This window comes from Diuraphis noxia, unplaced genomic scaffold, assembly GCF_037042655.1.
Source record: "Diuraphis noxia isolate RWA-SAM2 unplaced genomic scaffold, SU_Dnox_SAM2 contig0003, whole genome shotgun sequence".
Lineage (NCBI taxonomy): Eukaryota > Metazoa > Arthropoda > Insecta > Hemiptera > Aphididae > Diuraphis > Diuraphis noxia.
Window position 1 is genome coordinate 73469849 of NW_028301713.1, and position 23692 is coordinate 73493540.

Below are 23692 nucleotides of genomic sequence, written 5' to 3' on the forward strand. Positions count from 1 at the left end.
ACAAGGATAACGGTGGGGTGTTTTCAATAAATTTATTGTCCACGCAATATGCGAGTATTATAAACGACGACCGCGTGGTACCATTAGAAAATGTGCCTTTCTTAAAAGTTGATTATTGGAAGTTCGATACGATTATTTATATGGCATATAAAAATAACACGAATAAGTTTAGAAATAACAGGTATATTAGATAAATGAATAAACAAGCAAATGACCATAGTTTAGTTGAATTCATAACTATGGTTTCTCAAAGGAAACATGGTTTCAGATGCATGTTATACGAGTATAGTGCATGTACGTATATTAAATCATAATCGTTAGTTTAAAAATATATATATAGATTTTTTTTTCTTTTCTAAGTATCAAACGCAACTTGGAAATGTGGAATTTAGAGCGCTTAAAATTTCGGTCTATATTTGTTAACATAAAAATATGTAAGTACAGGTTTATTTAAAAATATTTTACACCATTGGAAATATAAATGTAAAATAATCGATAGTCAACCAAATTAATGAGGTTTCAGGATGGGATAAAATTACTCACGATTCGGTTTCCTTCTGTACCTCAATAGGTTTATTCTTGGTTTGATTACCTCCTTTGGGTACATGATCATTTATTTATAAAAATCCATGAAAATAAAAACCTTAAAAGTGAATAAACTTACGCAAATCCATGGGTGTTTGAGTGCATCAGATGCTGTGACCCGTTTAGCGGGGTTTACAGTTAGCATTTGATTAATTAAATTTTTTGCGTCTGGCGTAACTGTATCCCACTCAGGCGACGGATACTAAGAAATCATACAAAAACAAATTACATTTTCAAATGAGAAAACTTATGTAATTATTTTCAAATGATCAATATTTATTTGTATGTTTTTAAAATTTCAAAATAATGAAGTATAGCCAATAACCATATAGATACATGACATATGCTTAACAAAAATAATGTTGTATTACATTTTTATGAACCTAAAAATTAATGTAAAACAATCAAGTTTTAATCAACCTTTCATTAAAATGATAAATTATGGTTTAATATTTTTTTTCAACACTGGGGTTTTGAGAAACCAATTATTTACAAATTACGATGTAGTTTATTACCTCAGAAAGCTATATTGTTATGTATATAGAATATAGATTAAAGGTATTCTTTTTTGTCCATGCACGGATTAATTAACTTTTATATTTTCGACTAGATACTTAAGAGTTTCATTTAAATGCATTAATTATAAGCAAAGTGACAGTTAAATAGAACCACTATTAAAATTATTCATCTTGAATAAACAAATTTTTTTGGTATTTATCATTAATTTTTTTTTTCTATAATATAATATACCGGATGATTCTTTCATCATTGAACACTCATTATTTCAAAAATATTATTTTACATAGTTTCAAGTGGTTCAAAAACCAACGGTTTTATTAAAAAAATATTTTTTAAAATATTTTTTATCCTTATAATTTTTTTAAGTTTTTTACTTTTTTGAATGACAACATAGAGTTTTAATTTCATATTCCAAAGAAGAATAAATTTTCAAGTATTTTGATTCATAAAAAACAAATTTAGGGCGAGTAGTTTATGAGTTATAAGTATTTAAAGTTTAGACAAGCGGAGTAGTGGAGTATTATGCGGGGTAACCCCGACCACTTCACTCTGCCAAACTAAACTTTAAATACTTATAACTCATAAACTATTACTCGCCCTAAATTCGATTTTTATGAATCAAAGTACTTAGAAAAATATTCTGCTTTGGAATATGAAATTAAAACTCTATGTTGTCATTCAAAAAAGTAAAAAAACTTAAAAAATGATTAGGATAAACAATATTTTAAAATACATTTTTTTAATAAAAACGTTGGTTTTTGAACAACTTGAAACTATGTAAAAAAAATTAGTTATTTTTGTAATAATGAGTGTTCAATGATAAATGAATCACCCGGTATGTTATAGGTAGGCCGTAAGTAGGTATACTAAATTATTTTTGTTATTTATTAATATATGTCAAATACCTAGTTCAATTTAGATCGATTCAAATAAAAAATGTATTGGATAATAAATGTTTCAAATTATTGCTGGTGTTACAATAATATTGTACTTACATCATAAGCGCCAGCTTTGATCTGAGCGTACAATCTATGCTGGTCTTCATCCCAGAACGGCGGGTATCCAACCAGCAATATATAAAGTATCACGCCTAAGTAAAACGTAAAATTTAAAAAAATATTTTCATACGACTAAAATATATTCACATTAACTAACCACAAGCCCATATATCGACAGGTTTTCCATATGGTTCTTTCTTCAGTACTTCTGGTGACAGGTAGCCCGGAGTTCCGGCAAAACCTAAAAACGACATACTAACAATAAAACGCTGTAAAAAAATTCAGCAAATTATTCCACTTGCCAAACCACGCTTGTTGTTCGCCCTGAACCTCGATGGCCAATCCAAAATCGGCCAACTTCACCGCAGCGCCTTTGACTTTACTAGCCAATAATAAATTTTCCGGCTAGAAAATATACAAATATAGTTTTCGTGGCATTAACGACTATTGTCAAAAAAGTGGAATGGGGATACGATTACATTCATATCTATCTTGTTGTGGTATACTGGTATCTTATGTAGGTTAAATATTTATAGTGTTTAACGACATGTTGGCGGTTTTTGTTTATTATCAACCAGGGCTCAGGAGGTGTGCCAGCACCAATGATGGGTGAGTGATAAAATGTGTAATAAACAAAAGTTAAAATTTAGGTGCCACCACCGTACGTACAGCATTATTAGGTGTATATTTTAAATGTTATTATTTATTGCTATAACTTAACCGAAAAGGAAGTTGTTGTTATGTAAATGGCCATAATACGTTTGGTTTACTTATTAAATGTTACTTTTAGATTCTGATTAATGTATTGGTTTAACATTTGAATTTGATGTTTAGTATGACTGAAGACACTTAACATAATAATCACATTTTATTTTTATACATATATGAATTTTTTTCCAAATTAAATAAATTCTGGTAAAAAAGGAATGATTACGCATCACCAATTTTTATAAAATATGTGTATTATAATTTACTACAAATACATGATATAATATAGTTTTAAAATAATTTGACTGTTTTTTTGTTGTTATTTAGACTTGAAATTTTCGTATTTTTTTTTTATTTATCGTCATAACAGCTTTTAATATGACTTTTAAAAACCACGAAAATTGAATACAAGAAATCATATTATGCGCTTGAAGTTCCAATTATTACGAAATTGGATACATAAAATAATTATTTCTACTCTAATGGTTTTTGTTGTATATCAAAAAATATTAACTAAAGAAACTTGAAACGTTCCGCTTAATTTATTATTTTCCATACACAATAAAATGTTAAAAATATTAAGAACTATTTTAAAGCTATTTGAGATTTCCTTAATTAGTTCTTAAAAATATTGATACAATGTTTTAGCTATTGTGTAAAAGCTTTACAATACGATTTATGATAATTATTAGTTATAGAAATAATAAAATATCAAAAATACATGAGCACAATTTTTTTAAAGACATTTAAAGTTAAAATTCTTACAAACACGTATATTTAAGCAAATAAAAAGAATTATAGTTATTTTGTTGTAATTAAAAAAATAGTGTTTATATGATCTTTCTAAATAATCATAGATATAAATAGATACCTCAGTCTATTTCAGTCTGTGTATAACTTCAGATAATCTTCTTTAAGATTCTAAAAATTGTATTATTATACCACATTTAATGGAATTTGGATTAAAAATGTATAATAGTAAAATAAGTCTAAATCTACGGCAATTTCAAAACTTAAATTCTTAGTTTCTATGTGCTATGTAAGTACATTACCTATACTCTTAATTTATAGTAGGTATACATTGTATACTAACATATATTTCATTAAGTTTCCACTTCTCCTTATTTTATCTTATACCTTAAAATATATTATATTAAGGTATCTATAGAATATAGATTTTAGATACCTATAAAAAATAAAATCATTGGAAATATCAATAAAAATTATTTTATGAATTTAAGCAATATTATGTATTTGTATATATACATATTGATTAAGATCGATGCAGTAAAATGATAAAAATATCAAGCTGAATACTCGTTTTGAATACTTTACGAATACAATTGAAAGTTGTACTTGTACACGCTATTAAACACTTAGTGTTGTAAAATAGAGGTGCGTGTTTAAATGTATTAAGAAAATCCATTATATTTATTATTTACTGTAATATTTGTTATTAAAAATAATAGGTTTAAATATGTAATATGTTTAATGTTGCAATGATAAAATAACATAATTTAAAATCTGCACAGTTATTTTCTTCGAAAAATATATATTTTATAAATGAAATGAAAAAAATATAGCCTTATGGTTGATTGACAGGAAATATAATACAAAATCATATTTGAGGAATAAGAGAATAAAATCAGTTGGGTCAACGGGGATGACTGATGTATAAAAAGTAATTTTAAATCATTCGAGTAGAACAGACTTTTATGGAATGCCAAGATACAGATGTAAAAATATAGAATTAATCATAACATGGAAGAAATTTTCTAAAAAATATGTAGGATTGAATTAATGGAGATTGTTAGATGTGGTTTCTTAAATAACCAGAACAATATTCTGATGGTGATTAGGCGATGATAAATATTAAAACAGTAAAATTAACTTTTATAATGTACCAAATGATTTTTTTTTAATATAATAAAATAACTTGTAGTTGAAGAAGTCAAGGAATATTATTTTAACTGAATAATATAATATATTTTATCAATTTAAATTACTTTTATTTTTATCTAATACTATCAAGTACATTTATATATATATATTTTAATTTTTGTTTTGAATTTTGGATACTTTCCACATTTTGTATAAACAGATAATGATAAAATGCATCATACAATCGCCGTTACTATATTAATAGAATTTCTTGTTAAAATATTTCATTTTTATTTGAATATTGATGTTTTTGAATTTTAATAATGAATTACCCATAATGCCAATAGATCGTTTTATTAATTGTTTTGAGTTTATTAATTTTCTTCCTTCCATTTATTGTAATTTGAAAATTTGAAAAAATGGATAAGATGCTTAGAATAAACTATAAATTGAAGTTTGAAAAGAATTTATAAACAATAAAATAAAATAAATTACTTAATAATTTTTTTTTTATATATATGCATATACAATGAATAATAATTTTTCTAGTAATGCAGCTTATATATTTGGTCCCAGTCAGTACATTCAAATGAAAAATAAAACAGTCATAATCAAATAATTCACTTTGAAATAATTACTTAGTATTTAAGTTCATTCAAATTAGTTTAGTTAAATGAGTAAACTCCGAGTAAGGTAATACTTTAGGTAGATATATAATACGTAAACGTAATAAATATAATATATAAATACAAAAAACATACATTTATAGGAATATAATAATATCGATTTGTTTGGTTATATTCTAGTTTTTGAATTTAATTTTGTTTTTAAACATGTTTTAAGGACAATCATTGAGAGTATGTCACTTGATAAACATACTCAGGACAATGAAAAAATTGCAAAATGCAACGCTGCAAAAAAGGTCATAGCTCGTGACGAGTCGTGAGGGTAAAAAATGACGTTAATGATCTCTATAGTTAATTTTTTTCTCCGTATAGAAATATAACTTGTATATCTAAACTTTATTATTCTATAGCCATTTTCTTTTATGGATTTGACCTTTAACAATTTCGGATGAAAGTTTATCGAGCCCTTCTAGTTCTAGTCTTTACAAACAATCAATAGGTCGTCCAGAAGTGTCCCATAAACAAAATGAGCCAACAACCACACATCCATCTTCAGAGAATAGCCAAAGGCTGAGTTGCAAAGCTTTACTCGGTCACAACGCCAACAAAACGTGGCATCATTCTAGAACTTCACTCTTGAAACAAAAATATTTACATTACCCATAATTTGCTTTTAGTACTTTATTCCTTTAGATAACATTTTGCACACCTTTTTTGTTAATTTAAATACCGTAATTGAGTACCTAATAGAACACTACATTAGCATAATCCGGGATCTCCCTTAAATTAACATCATACATGCATACATCACTGAAACTGTACGACAATTTTTATATACCTACACGTTCACCGGGCTCACGTATTATGACCATTGTACATAGACATATCTATTTAATTTGTCTTTTTGTAATCTAATTAAGACTCTTTTAATTTGCTCATATAATTTAACTTTATGTTTAAGCACGTATAAAGAACAATATTTCCAGTGACTATTTTAAAATGTGGTATGTTTATTAGAAAGTTTCAACCTTGGTTATACATCATTGTCCAGATGACAAGTTAATGCACATGGGATTTTTCTCACAGAAAAAAAAATAAGAGCGTCAAGTTTATCGTTAACTTAAAGAAACTTTGAAAAATAAAGAGATTGCAAATCGCCAACAAACGCATAATTTTCTTTTGTGGTTTTTGATTTACTGTAAAATATTACAATATAACAAGACGAAAAACTTGTTCCCGTGTGGTCTTTCGTTTCCATACACCACGCTATACCATGGTGAGAATATAACAATGTACTTACAATGTAGAGAACACGAAGTTATAAAATAATGAAGTAGGAAAAAGAGTCTCACTTTTAGATCCCTGTGTACTACTCCGTTCGTGTGGCAGTGGTTTACACTTTCCAGTATCTGCTGAATGCAATGCGACGCGTCAGCTTCACTGTAGAACTCTCTTGCTACGATGTCTTCAAATAACTCGCCACCTGTCACACTGTATAAAATAATAAAATATTAGCTTAATTTTATAAGAAATACGATCGTTATGACAATTAAACTCAATAATAATAATAAAGAAGAACTCATTTTTATTTATGAGTATTTCAGTAGGAATAATAATATAATAAACGATGGAATGATGATTATTATAATACTCGTAGCATTTTCTTTATTTCCCTAGTCCTAATGATTGTGAGCAGTAAAGTCGTTAAAAAAATAACCTTCGTTTTTATTTAAAACGTGGTCACTATTCTTGTAATCACTTTGAAAAATCGTAAATAGAAAAAGACAATGGTTGTTTTCAAAAGATGATGAAAACGCGAGACACACCCTTATTTGAACAGTACCCTCGTTTATTTCGATTCCTTATTATTAATATATTATTAATGATGCTTACAGAAGTTTATTGTTTAAAATTACCCATTTTTATAATTATCATCCATAACAACACTAAAATTTCAACATTTTAATTTTAATTTAGTGTTTAATTATTTTGAAATTTTAGAAAAACTTTATTATAATATTGTACTACTATTGATTAATACGTAATATGATTAACGTTTCTCTAATATCTATATATGTATCAAATTAACACACACACACACACACACACACACACACACACACACACACACACACACACACACACACACACACACACACACACACACACACACACACACACACACACACACACACACACACACACACACACACACACACACACACACACACACACACACACACACACACACACACACACACACACACACACACACACACACACACACACACACACACACACACACACACACACACACACACACACACACACACACACACACACACACACACACACACACACACACACACACACACACACACACACACACACACACACACACACACACACACACACACACACACACACACACACACACATGTTCATTATTGTTTTAAATGTACCTACCTATTATTATTTATAATATTGCTAAAGCACTATATGTAAGTACTATGATATTATTTTAATTATAATAGGAATTTTCCAAAATAATAAAGTGATCCTATTTTATTGAATTGAAAAGTATATTCAACCGACACCCTAAATACTTAGGTAATCTTTTTTTATATAAGTTTCCTTAAAAATAAGGGAAAATCAATGAAGTTAAAAAGTCGACCAATATTGACCTAATCTTGGGAATTATTCCTGGTAATTATGTGTCATGATAAAAATTAATTATTGACATAGATATAAATCTTATACAAGGTCATTATTTTAAAGACACATCTTATTCTTAATTCTAATGTTTAAATGATATTTGAATCATAAAATTTTTTACATTTCCATTTGTACATTACTTATGTTGGTTTTGTTTTAGATCTTTTAAAAGACAAAATATTTTTAATCTGCCATTCTAGAACTGAATATTTTTATCAAGTTATCAATGTTTTAAATATCGAATATTTTTGATTGTAAATTAAATCATATATTTATTAGTAGGTTATTACTTATTATATCAAATAGACAAATTAAATTCTTAAATAGGACACAACTTTTATTTATTCAAACTACATTACCTAAAATACTTATTAAGTTAATAGACATTTATAGAAAACCAGTGAAGTCTGCAACATAGTTTCTCTTAACTCAATTTTTTATTTCTATTATCATTATATATTTATGAAAAAACCCTATTGCATAAACGTTCTGATTATAAAAATGATATTATTATAGTGGGTAAGTAAAATTTTTTTTTAAATTATAGCCTCTTAAGTGCTGACTGTAAAGTTTATGCCCTTTATATAAATTTGTTAAATTATAGCAAATCCTATATAGACGGGCAGCATTTACTGATAAGCTCAGTATGTTATCTCAAGCAAATTAGGTGATTGCAAACCCAAACGATTGATTAAAACATCTTAAAATAACAAACATTATGTACAGTTTGCCTGTATTGAATATCGATCTATTAGGGTCCAGTTGATAATTAAAAAAAATTGCTTGATTAAACTTTGGCATCCTTTTTAGGAAATTGAAAATAACACTTCTGAGATTATTTAACGAAATATTATTTAATTACAAATAACGACGGAGGAAATACTGAATATAAAATATGCTTGAGCGTTTGGTCGAAATTTAAATGAAACTCAATATTTAATTCATAGCTACATGTAATGCAAATTATTAGCCACCCAATTATTGCGTGACCATAATATAATATAAATTATTATTGTATGATAATAATTATTTTTACGTTTGATGTTCGCCTTTGCCAATCCTAACAATATTGGTATCGTGTCTGCGAGCGTAATCTATTTCTGGGTCTAGTCCACGGCTTACTATTTATATATAGTCAAGGTTTCGCGTTATATGTACATAGTTCTTTCATATTGTAAAATAAAATAAAAATTCCGTAGATCTACCTTCACGTATTATAACTAAAATTTTTGTATATAAACACTGCAATAAAATTATAAAATACATAGGTAGGTACAATGAAATCATCTACTTACAGGTCGAACACAAGGTAGTGAAATAGTTCTTCTTGAATGCTGTCGTGTAATCTCACTATAATAGAAATTAAAATATCAACTCGTTATATTAATAATTTAACTTAATGATTTGTAAAAAAAATATTATTACGTCATAAAAAAAACTCGCCTATATTTGGATGCTGTAATTTCCTGCATATTCTTGCTTCCCTCTCTAATTTTTGAAAATCTGAAACATTCCGAATAATAAAATAATATAGTTATTCGATAAACAATAAACATATATCATACAGTATAGATAAATGTATAATATATAGGCACAAATAGTGTTAGATATTTGAGGGGCCTAGCCCCTAAAGCCACCTCTATTTGCACCTATGGTCAGTGGCATATCCAGGGGAGTAGTAACCCCCTCCGAAAATGTTTTCAATTTGTAATGTATGATTATTGATTATAATAAAAACACACAAAATTCAAAACAATTAATTTTATATTTTATATTTTTTCTGACCCCCTCCCCTCCGTAAAAAATTCTAGATACGCTACTGCCTATGGTATAATGTCAATATACCGCACAATGATTGTTAAAGATATACATATTTTATTTATATTATGTATTATGTGTTAAATTCAAAAACATCATAAGTGTTTGTATTTTGTATGAGTACCGTAGGCGTAGTTATTAGTATAATTATAATCTGTGGAGGCTATATAGAACTAGAAAAATGTATTTCAAAAATTTGTGTTCAGCTTGAATTATAAGGAAAGAGAACATTTTCAAGAAAAAACAATTTATACTTAACTCCTTCTTAACCTATTTTTATGTAATATTTCATACTACGTAAAATATAAAACGATTCTCTAATATATCTCTAAATAAACATTTTTATGATAAAAATAAATAGGTATATAAGTGCAATAACTATTAACTGTAAATAAATATTATACTACTAATATTTTAAGCCTTGATGAATTTCAGGGAAAACTATAAAAACATTTAATACTATAATTTTGGGTAAAATGTTTTAAATAAAAGTAAACATGGCGAGGAGACTGCAAAAGCTTATGTGAGGACTATAGCACCTATAGCTTTATTAATATTACACCCACGAAGAATACTGATACATTTTTATATCTGTTCTCTAAGTATAATTATAAAAATGCTTTTTATTTTAATCAATTTTTATATACTTAATGACAGCTAATTGTCAGCATTTCAATAGCATATTAATATAATTTAATCGTTTGATCTTTATTGTTGATAATTAAATACTCAGTTAAGTCATTCCCTCTAGGGTATTTGATTTAGTTTAAGTCTTCCATTTAAAAAGCTTTTTATTTAATTGACATTCCAATAGATACGTAGGTAATGTAACTGTGATAATGACCATTTGTTAAATTGATTTTTTTTATCAGATTACAATAATAAAGGTGCAGCATTAATTACAAGCTAATGATAATTATTTTTAATACTCTACAATCACTCATCAAAGTTGGAATGAACACCTCCATGCACCAAAAAAATTCAGATAATATATTTATTGTATCAAATACAAAACACATATTTTACATAGGTACCTACATGGCTACATGGCCCAATTAATTTATATTACTATTCTTTTTTTTATTACTTTTTTCACAAATTAAGATTTAAAGTATCTTGTAAAAACATATATAAGATATACCTATGTTTGTCAACTTTATTTATTATATTATCATGATGAAACAAATCATTAGTAACTTATGAGTATTTTAAAATATATAAAAACAATAATTTACGATTTTAAAAATACTCATAACTCGCTTTAAATTAAAATATAATGAAAAGCCTCCGTGATAATAATGTTATCTTTAATTTTTATAAGAAGTCAATTCACTCTAAATTTTAAACTAACGGAGCTAAATCGGAACAACTGAGCGTAAAATTAGACATGTTACGTACTTGTAAGACAGAAACAACACATCTCGGGTGTGGCGTCCTCTGTCAGATGTAATAAAATTTTCTATGAAAAATATTCTGACAGATCGGAATTCGCGGTTCTGAATCGGTTTTTAAACTACCCATGTTTACTGTATACATGAAAAAAGTATTTTTAGTCTAAACTCACGAATAAAATAAAAACTCGAAATTATAGAAATATAGCTTTGTTATCTCTTTTGAAACTTTAAAATTGATGAAATATATTAATCAAATTTGAATTAATTTCTTATCTAAAACTGGTGTTCAACGCGAGTAGGTACCTATTCGATTATGGATGATTTGTTCGAATGTTTTATTTTTTATATATGTAAATCAAATCTAAACTCTATATAATAATACATCATCGTATTCATACTTATTTTCATAAAACAGTTTCATGTTGTCAGTTATTGATACTGGGTAAAAATAATGCGCAAGCCCAAAGCTGCCCAAACCTCCAATCCCGTCAGTCTCATCAGTTAATTATTTATATAGTGGGGCGAAAACGGGTCGATACCATTTGAATTTAGTTATTAAAAAGCAAAAACCGTTTTATACGTTCACTGGACATTTATTAAGACCACTTAATCTTGTGTTATAATACATACCATTGAAAAAGAAAAAATATGATTAATATAATATATACCTACATAAATAAAATACATTCACTAGGGCGAGGGGTCGTATCAAACCTCACGTGCGAACGTGGGGATTAGTTATGTCACGTTCAACGATCGTGCGAAATCGCACAACACTGCAATGTATGTTGTATTTATGCTGACGGATTTATACATTATGATTAATATTTTGCACACATATACAGAGCGCAAGTCCTGATCGTTACCCCGATTGACGCTGTAGGAGAACTCCACCGCAGTGATCCATTATAGTCCATTACCCTATATAAATAACTGGACCACTTCGTTCACCCCCCCCCCTCCCACGTACGCGCAGTACGATGTATTATAATGCGAATAAAACACAATACGTGTTTTGTTTTAGGCATACCACATACGTATACCACCGACAAAACGTGACATCAGCAGTGTACAATACACACGTTGTCCGGTCGTCCAAATCGAAGAGTAGTATCTCGGATCGAGGAGGTCATTTGTATTTATCGTTGACTACAAAACCCTCTATGATATTATGTCCCCTCGGGCACTCGATATATACAGTATATAGCATGATTTTTTTTCATCGAAGAGCACTCATTAATATTTAAAAAAATATGAATGCTTTTCGAGATGACGGCGAGTAATTACTGTTAAATAAGAATCGTTTTGTATATACATTTGTCTCTTTCTCTTTCGCTTTATATAAAATATATATCATATAAATCGATATATATTTATGATTTGCGGTCAGATTCGTGTCGCGCCGATTTCAGTGGCCAGACCCGATCGCCGTCGAAAAGTAAATTTAAGCGACGCACCGTCGCCGGTCGTCGCAGAGCGAGCCATAAAAGCACGCGTAGTTTAATCAATACCAGTCGCCGCGATGTTAAGTTCTGCCTCTTCGCGTGCTACAGACATGTCTTACAGCATCCATTGACTTTTCTTTTTCAATCTAGTCCTCAATCCTCATGGCCATGTGCCATTTCGACGACGCACCAACCATTGGCCGTTTTTTTGCTAAGTTTTTTACTACTATATCATAGCAAACAAAATTTGGGGTCGATAAACTGTCGATTACAATAGAAGATTATTGTAACATATTTCTTTAAGTAGTTATAAGTGTTTAGTTCGTTACCTAGTATATTATATTTTATACGTCTATACATTGTATAGGTAAATATATTGCCTACTAACTGGTACTAGCTACTTTAACATATTATTTATAATTTAAAGATTTTTTTTTTTTGAAAGAATGTTTGACTTTATGATAAGGGTTTTATCACTCTCACATATACGTAAAAACAAGAGTATATAATATACTATATGGGTATACATAGAACAATAAAGTGTTTGATAACACATTATAATACTGATCTCAGACAGTAGATAATAATTATATACATATACATATTTATATTATATTTATCTACATTGTGTCTTTGGCAATTGAGTTTTATTATGATTAATTATTACACTGCTAAACAAGAAATCGAACACTTTATGCGCTCTTTTACATTGAACGTTCACTCCCATCCGTGGTCACGATAAATTGCAAAAATAATCATCCTATAAGAAAGGGTAGTACCTATAGGTTTATCGACAATGTGACACAATAACGCACATGTGTCTATAAAGGTTTTATCATGCATGGGGAGGAGTCTGATTGGCTATGAGTTATTAATACGAGTGACGGAAAAGAGAATTCAAATACTGCGGAGCACCCTCCCTTATTGCTATACCACCGTTCCGTCCGTTGTCGTAGTGCTCGAGATTATTAATTAACAAACCGGCGCACATATTTTAATTATGGAAAACTGCGCATTCAACACAAATTGCTTATTAATTCACACGTATATATTATAAAGGTTCTATACATCATAAAGAATATAATATTATGTTAACTGTAAATATAGTAATATAGAAATTAAATCACATGATTTTCAAGTAGAACAATATGGAATACTGATTAAACAAACATGCTGCAGTTGAGAAGCTTCCAATTGATTTCTTCGAAATTCATTTAAAACATATTAAATGCGCTACAATATTGTAACCATGTGTGTTCAACTGATTTTATTTCAATAACTGCCTACAAACAGTACAAACAGTGCACACCCTAATTACAATCATTTATCACAAATAAAAAATATATTTTAAAATATATCATATTGATCATATAAGCTATAAATATTTTACTTATGTTTTAACTTTTTTTTAACTTTGTATAAAAATAAGTGTAAAAATTGTCATATCACGTTTAAATTTACAAGGTAATAAGTTATAACGTTAATGTATACAAAACAAAAATTGAATATAAGTAAACGTTTTATCGTGAGACAAATAACGCAAATATTATGTTTAATTTAGAGGAGTCCATTTTCTTCCACTATAAAGATAAGTTATCATTTTCCGACAAATGTTAAACTATTTAACTTATATTTTAAATACTTATTTAGTTTATTTGTATTAAATATATTTTCACAAAAAAAAAAATAGTAAATTTCTTAATAATCTAAACGTTTTTTTTTATTCATTTATTTATTTTTCGTTGTATAATAAATGACTTAAAAATATATTTATTAAATTCTTAATTCCTCATTGGAAGAAAATGGTAAGTGTAGGAATAAAATCAAGACTTTTTTATTTTTTAGAGAGAGGAAAATGGTATCTCATATTATTGTTGGAGGAAAATGGTTACGACTTTTAAAGGTTTTAATGTATATTGTGTATAAATAATATATATATATATAACAAGAGAGAGAAATGAAGAGAATCGTAATTTATCGAAAGTATGCGTTTTGTATGTCATATAATTTTAAATAATGTTATGTATTCATACATTTATTTTGATAAAGTTTAATAAAGTTTAATAAATATATTATTTAATTTAGAATAATTTTGGTGTGAGTGGGGATCCCTATTATAATAAAATGTATATTAAAATACTGTTAGTAAAATAAAATTTCAATGTTGTTCAATGCCGCATTGTCAGTCCCTATTTTTATAATATAGTATAACTAAAAATGTATCTATTTATTCACTACGAATTTACCACGTAGAAATATGGTACGTATTATAGCTACAAGTTTTATATGCGCTTTAATGGGGTTTTTTCATAGATAAAAGAAATGTATACGTAGTCTAATAATTCTTTACTACATGCAATTGGTACGAAATTTCGTAAAAAAATATGTGAACTCTAAAACCGATTTGTCTGTATTTTTTAGCGTCTAACGCCTGTCAAGGTACGTTTATTTATAGCTGCAGGTATATATTATGTAATATAAATCCAATGTATAGAACTAAATAGTGCAAATAATAATTGGATATTAAATTTTGTATATATCATACACATTGACATTGGGTCGTGTAAAATACTGCTATTGTGTCGCCGTTTTATTACACGGTATACCGTAATGTAATATGAAATGGCAATATTATTTTTAATTATAGAAGTTTTTATTATAATTGTTTACGATGTTATAAAGTAGAGTATGCACGCAATCGTAGTAAATTTTGCAAAGTAGTTAATGAAAAGTGCTAAAAACTAAATAGTGCATGAATATAAATTTTATAATAATCAAAAATCTTACAACGTGTAGAAAGATTAAGCATGTAAAATAAAATGTTTTTTTTTTATAATTGTAAAGCTATAATTGTTATACTACAAAAAGCTAATTAAAAAAAATGAAATGTTTTATTTAGATTCTTAATATTTCAAATAGGATTTTTTTAACCCTGCTATTTATAGAACTAAAATAATGCAAATTCTAGAAGACTATAGATAACCGTAGTTACTATAGTTATGAGATATTTACGTATTTAAATAGGAAATATTCTAAGTTTCTAGTTGTATCAATATCGTATATTATACATACTAATTATATTAAACTACTATTTTTAAATAATCGGGTAGTATATTATCTAAAATTAAATTACTAAAGATATTTTGCAAACTATAATCATACGAATGTAGTCGTAATTTTATTATCAATAGTTTGAACTAATTATTAACATAATTATAGAAAAAATCAATTTTTTATGCAAAATTAAAGTGGTATAGGTACTTTAAATTTAAAATGATCATTTTAATTAAAACTAAAAAAAAAAATTAACGACTGAATAAATTGTGCAAATCATATGATTAAATAATTACTATTTTTAATTCTTCGTGTCACGTATTTGAAAAATGAATATTTCATCATATTAAATAAGACTAATTACGTTTTTTGATACAAAATTTAAATTGTATCACTTAAATTAATGGAAGGTTTATAAAATGTGAAATTCGTAATATGTTTAACTCTGTAGTATAACCGTTTAATGTTTTAATAAAATGAGTATTGAATAATAAGTAATAATTAATAATTATTTTTTAAAAGAGGTTTGTATGTATTTTTGAGATACATGTTTATATTAAACGTGCACAAAATAAAAATCAATAGGAAACACATTTGTGTTGTACATAATGCAATTTCCCATGGTATTTGAACGTTATTGAAGTTTTTGAACGATGAAAATACTATTACACCGTACCACCCAAAAATATTTTTAACTGCACTCTGCAGCAGTTTATTATATCATAATGATTAAGTATATTTTGAAAACGTAACAAATACAATCTCAAAATGTTACGTAAAATTGATCTGAGTCATAAATCAAAAATAAATAAAACGAATAGTAACAATAATTCGATGTGAAAATAATTTAAATTATTTTTTTACAGTATGTTACATTACACGTGAATAGAATGTTCAATTTAGATATCGTAATATCCACAATAGATAATATTATATAAACATTAATATTATAACTTTTAGATAGTATTGTTTACTTTTTGATTCGCATCTATTAATTTTGTTTACAATATTTGCATTTCTGCATTATAGGTACTGTATTAGAATTAAAATAATTTATTTTTATTTAATTATTTAGTATCTATAAATATATTAAATAAAAAAAAATGCATTAGCTTTGTAGATTTCCTTCAAAGTTTACAAGTGTAGAAGCCAAAAGGTTATATTTGTATTGCTTTATCGACTACCAAAATATACATCCAATAAGTAACTCATTTTTGTTTTTTTTTTTATTTAAAATCCCTGATAGGTTGGTGAAAGAAGGTCAAGAAAATATCTCTTGACTTACAACTCGTATTTTTAACCCTTCCTTCTTCACTACTAATAGTTTTGATTCTTGACTCTTGCTCTAAAAGCTTTAGGGTTTCACTGTGCATGGCACAAATAATAAAAAATAATGTCTACTACGTGACCTTTTGATATAAAACCTTTATAAGAAATTAATCTCAGATCTTATTTTAAAATCGTTTAAACCAAATTTGATCTTTTCAATTTTATTTACTCGAATTAAAATTTTTAGGTTCTTAAGATAAAAATAAAAAAATAAATTTACCTCGGGCTGATAATTTTTTCGTGTTTATAATTTTTGCGGCGAATTCCAATCCTGTGTGCTTTTGAATGCATTTTCTCACCACAGAAAATGCCCCTCTAAAAAAAAACATATGTTTGAAGTTAATGTCTATATAGTTAAATTATATCATATGAACAATTGAACAAGAAAACAATACAACACTATATAGAACAATATTATTATTGCGTAGTAAGTACATTACCCACACATCACTTACACATGGCTATATAAATATTCAAAAAAGTTAGGTACAAAAATCAAAACATGACCTATTTTTATCAAGTTCTTAAACTTTTTTGAAATTAAATATTTTACCAAAATCGTTTACAGGTCACAGGAAGCATAAACAATAATATTACTTTCATACCATGTCTATACAATATGCATAAAAACTTTCAAGTTTTATGTTATTTGAATGACAGAGTTTACACAATAATCTAATGTATAACCACCGTTTTTAATATAAAATTTTGAAAGTCTTATTTAATATATACAATCATATATATATGCGTTACACAAATTCGTATAATACCTAATAGTTAATCTTCAGTTTTTATAGCGGAAACAACAAGATACCTAATTCAGTTTCACATATTGCCATTTTAGATTCTGAGCGGAGCGATGAATGTATTGATTTTACCATGATGTGTGTTTTTTTTTTTTTTTTTTTTGTGTCTGTCATCACGTTTTGGGGCAGTAAAAATACTTCGATTTTTGACTTCAGTACCTCGTTCGATCAGAAAGTGAATCTAGTTGGTAATTTGGGGGGTCAAAGGTGAAAAATTCTTAATACTTTTCTAACTAATTGAGAAAAACAAACTAAAAATTAAGGGAAAAACGGGAAATTTTACGCACACTCATTTTTCGACAAAATCGATTTTGGTTTTTGATGTAACTTTAAAACAAATGACCATAGATACATGAAATTGTCACCTAATGTTTATATAAGTATATTCTATCCACCATGCAATTTTCAAAAAATTTCGACTTAAGTTGAACTATTCATAGGCATTTCAAATTTTCGATCATTATTAGTTTTTTTTAAATTAATATCGATAAAAATTTATTTGTTGGGTAGAAAAGCTTGAAAATTTAATACAAGGCTCTTAACATATTGTTACAATAGCAGTTGAAAAATAAAAGAAATTTATAGTCACAATTTTTTTTTATAAGCATTCAAAGTTTGAATTTTGACAAAATACGTAAAAATCACGAAAATTCACAAATTATTTTAAGCTAGAAATTCATAAAAAATTTTCTTTTTAAATCTAAGATTTAAAAATTTAATACAAATTCCTTACAAGTTTTTCAATCTTTATCACAAATAAAAATTCCACCTGAAATTCAAATTAAATTTTTATGAGCATTTGAAATTTAAATTTTTACAACATTGGATTTTCACTTTTAGCGATTTCCTTATTTTGGTGTAACTCTAAAACAAATTACCACAGATACTTGAAATTTTGACTGAATGTTTATATAGGGGTGTTATATATTTGATAAAATTTTCAAAATATTTATATTTGTTTTGAGCTGTTTACTGACATTTTAATTTTTCAACTTTATTAGTTTTTTTTTTTCTATAAATATCGATAAAAATTTATTTGTTCGGTAGAAAAGCTTGAAAATTTATTACAAGGCTTCTAACACATTGTAACAATAGAAGTTAAAAAATATTAAAAATTCGTAGGCACAATTTTTTTTTGTAAGCATTTAAAGTTCAAATTTTGACTAAATACGTAAAAATTACGGCAATGTTCAAATTATCTTAGATAGAAATTCATAAAAGTTTTTCTTTTTAATTCTAAGATTTGAAAATTTAATACAAGGCTCCTAACATATTATTACAATAGAAGTTGAAAAATAAAAGAAATACATAGTCACAATTTTTTTTATAAGCATTCAAAGTTTGAATTTTTACAACATATTATGTAAAAATCACGAAAATTCGTAAATTATTTTATGCTAGAAATTCATAAAAAATTTTCATTTTATATCTAAGATTTGAAAATTTAATACAAGGCTCATTATAAATTTTTACAATAGCAATTGAAAAATAAAAGAAATATATATTCACAATTTTTTTTTATAAGCATTTAAAGTTCAAATTTTGACTAAATACGTAAAAATCACGAAAATTCGCAAATTATTTCAAACTAGAAATTCATAAAAATTTTTCTTTTTAAAACTAAGATTTGAAAATTTTTAATAATCTATAATATATCCTAGACAGATAAACCGTCTTCGCTCAGAATCGTTTTTCGTATACAATGATATAATATCATTGGATTCAAATTTAATTCCATCCATTACAGTAACCCACTTGTAACCTACTGTACAGCAGAGCGACATACACGACTTACCCGCTTTTTTGTTTTATTTGTTTTTTCAAGTGAACAATTATTTTTTTAAGAAACAAGCCATAATAAAGTAAGCAAAATGTTACTAATGCATGTTATGTTTAAGTTAATTTTTTTTGCTATTAAATAAATGACCATAAGTGAGAACGCATGAGAGAATAAGTTGTAAACTTGTAAATTATCATCATTTCAATCTTCAGAGGAAACGTCGTAAAAATAATAATGCTTTTAATTGAAACTTTATTTCTCGTTAAATCCATTTTAAAATCTGAGCAATGCAAAGAATGTATCGACTTTACAATGATGCATTTTGTGTGTGTCTAAAAACACTTTTCTATTAGAAAAAACGATCTTATTTTATCATCAATTTTAAAGGAGGTTTCTGGTAACAAATTGGATCTACTTGGTACCTTTGGGAGGACAGAATATTTTTAAAATAATAATCGAGAAAAAAATAAAACATATTTTGTTTGGTAAACTGCTGGATTACCGAAATGTTACCTAGAATTGTTTTTCATCTTATACGAAATGATTTATTATTGAATTCAACACATCTATTATAGTACCTAAACCCCAATGATGAGATACACGAGACAACTATAGATCAGCAGAACTAACCTATCTGACGGGTATTTTTTTCTTTTTTCTTTATTTGATTAGTAAAATTGTGTCAATATAGGTTATGTTTTTAAAATATTAGTTTTGAAAATTTTACATAATTATTATTTGCTTATGAATCATAGTCGTTATAGTGTAATAGATTATACTATATATTGTATAATAAAATAATGAAATATTCTAGAATGATGACTTTGGTCGGTGTAGTTTAAGCCTGGTTTGGATGTTTTTTTTCACACATTTTGAAAAGAAGAACTCCTTCGGTCTTATTTAGCCCATAGCGGGTATGCGTATACTAGTATAAAATCGTATTCATATAATACAAAGGAATAATTCTACTGAGAAATTAAGGTATTATGTATTTTATGAGCATGCTCAAGTAAGATATTATACGAACCAACATTTTTAAGTTATATTATGTGTATATGTAAGTACCGTGTAGTTTATTTACTGATTAGTAACTGTATTTTTGAGTGTATGACAACAGATTACGTATACAGTTTAATGTTCCTCTTAAAATGATATTGAATTATTAATGTAGATTGCTTTGTCAACATATAAATCTAAGAGATTGGTAGAAAGACACACACACGCACTCGTGAATATATTAATATACCTATAAAATACCATCAAGATAATATAATGATTTACAATATATATCTTGGAGACTCAATGTCATTTCAGTATGCAATCTGGAATTGTGGAAAATGTGTGGTTCATGTAAATTAAATATCGTATAATTTCGTGGATCATCGTCAACCAATACAATTGGCCATCGAAAGTTGATACACCAAACTCGGGTGATCATTTTATGATTGGAGGATGTCCAAAATGCATTTCGTTTTTTATTTTTACCTTTTTCATAGCCCGAGCTCATCCATAGTAATATCAATAAAATATATTGAATAACCCAAGTGCGTGGTCGATCTGCAGCCAAAACTTCTAACTCAGTTTAAACTTTAAAAGGATAGAATTAACGACATCATAATAATATTTATGTATTACAATAGTAACAAAATTATATAGTTAATTTAAAAAAAATTATTATGAAAATGGAGGGGCAAATAAATTTTATTTCTATTTCGATAATAACTGGGCACGATTCATTTACAATCAATAAGTGTGAGTAGTACACTGATGTTCAAAGTAGTGGCATCATAAATATTAGCACCAAGACATTTCTTAAAATCTATTATGTATGTATGTATGTATGTATGTATGTATGTATGTATGTATGTATGTATATAAATAAAATACGATAAAATTGAATACGTTCACTCAAACTTAAAATTTGTTAAAATATTTATAAGCTATAATAATATTAGACAACATTTTTAAAATGAAAGCCAGTTTACCTCTATCTATCACTCTAGAGCAGTGTTTCCCAAAGGGTGTGCCGTGAAATTTGAAACGTGTGCCACGACAACTTGAACTTTTTTTTATAAAAAGACATAAAATGATTTTTTTCAAAATATTAAAATATATAATACAAATAATAATAATTAATAAAAAATTAACTTTAAAATTACAAAAAAAAAGATATAATTGTAAATTTTAGTGTGAAACGTGTGCTTGATGTTGTTTGCATAATAGTTCAATTCTAGGTGAAATCGACGATAAACACACCCGCATTTCTTGTTCATCTGATAAAAGTCGTTCACGTTTCTTATTTTTAATATTTATATTAATATTTTTAATATCTATACGTATTATTCGATAAGTATATAGATAATATTTATCCAAAGTGTGCCGTGACTTATAATAACTAATAATAATGTGCCGCGATGGGAAAAAGTTTGGGAACCGCTGCTCTAGAGGTTAAAATAAGAATAATTTCGGAAAACCTCCAGAGTTCAGAATACTCCTTAAAATTGTCCCGCGATCGGGGCGAGTGTTTTCGGCAACAACTGCAGTTAGTCATCTCTCATCTATATCAGGGATGCGGCCCACGTACCTTTTTATCTGGCCCGCGCTAAATTTTCAAATTATTTCATATAAAACCTTATCCTCAAGAATCACATTAAATAATAATTGTAAATATAAATAAATAAAGATAAAAAATAAATGTTAGTAAATTTGAAGGACCTTTTTTTTTTTGCTTTCTTCTATGCACTGCGGCCCGCTAGATTTTAAAATACTTAAAAGTGGCCCGCTAGTTACTTTGAGTTGCCCATCCCTGATCTATCATACGTCATTTACCTATTATTCTTATCACCGAGGTCAAAAAGTATCTCAATGAGTATGATCAGATGGAAAATAATAATCATAATATAATATTTTATTCTTTCTATTTATCCCACCAAACAGCTGAAGTCCACAATGGATACAGATTACAGCTTAAACTTTTCAATTCCAACATTTAACATTTTCATAGGTAATTCAAACGTTATTGTGGTTATTCACAACGTATATTAAAATTTATAATATTATAAAATACAAAAAATAATATATTTTGATCTTAATATTACCTCTGCCACCTCATTCTTTTCCATCAGAGTATCATATACATAATATACATATATGATTCTTATATACATCATTATTATACCTTTCAATAACAGAGAACAATCCTTAGGATTCTTAGGATTCTTAACATTTCCTTGGCCTCGAATAGTTTCCAAGTCAATAAATGATATTAGAATATGATATCGTTATTTTTATACACCAGTATCAGTAACGGATTTAAGATTTAAAATATATGTTAGTATGTGAACTCTTATAAAAAAAGGCCTTGGTTCATAAGTGTATATAGTTTTTTAATTTCAAACCCGTAGCTTATTAATATAATTTAAGAAACCTAGATAGGTAATATCCAATAATCGCAATTAGACATCTAATTATCAGGAAATATATAGCGTTCAATGAGCGAATATATACACTGTTAAATCCGCCACTGACCCACATTTACCATTGATGTGGTAAATTCGTTTTGACCCACCCGATATTAACTTATTATTATAATAATGTGTTAACGGGCTACGTATAAATAATATGATAGCAGTGTACTACATTATATTATGGTGGACGGCGTTTAAAAATATAACTACGCTAGAGACTTCTTCCGATGATGAGACGGCAGACGGTGCCAAACGGCGAAAAAGAAACCAGCTGGCACGTCGTATATTATAATAATATAATATAGTATTATACACATCGCATACATACATATATTGTGTTTCTGTGCTGATGTAGGTAAGTCGTTGATGGTACCTATAATATACTGTGCATAACATTACATTTAGTATTGTGCCTATACATAATATAGCCCACACGCGACAGCACTGCGCCTAAAAAACACTCTTCACTCATGCGTGCTCATCGAATCGGGGAGACACAAGAGCGTTGCCAGCAAAAATACGCGTCGTGTGACGTGACTTATGTATAATATATTATTATAGACACGC

General features: G+C 27.2%; 1 protein-coding gene across 16 annotated transcripts in view; it reads right to left on the reverse strand.

The window, feature by feature from the left end:
- CaMKII (Calcium/calmodulin-dependent protein kinase II) overlaps window positions 1-23692 on the reverse strand; it is a 55360-nt gene that overhangs the window by 20022 nt on the left and 11646 nt on the right. For all 16 annotated transcript variants that reach the window (XM_089224718.1, XM_089224716.1, XM_089224717.1 and 13 more), the window contains exons 2-9: window positions 17293-17387; window positions 9476-9535; window positions 9328-9382; window positions 6670-6808; window positions 2405-2507; window positions 2260-2343; window positions 2100-2194; window positions 665-787 (exon numbers count right to left, since the gene is read on the reverse strand). In XM_089224718.1, the coding sequence (XP_089080844.1) occupies window positions 665-787; window positions 2100-2194; window positions 2260-2343; window positions 2405-2507; window positions 6670-6808; window positions 9328-9382; window positions 9476-9535; window positions 17293-17387 (754 nt within the window). The remainder of the gene's footprint in view (window positions 1-664; window positions 788-2099; window positions 2195-2259; window positions 2344-2404; window positions 2508-6669; window positions 6809-9327; window positions 9383-9475; window positions 9536-17292; window positions 17388-23692) is intronic.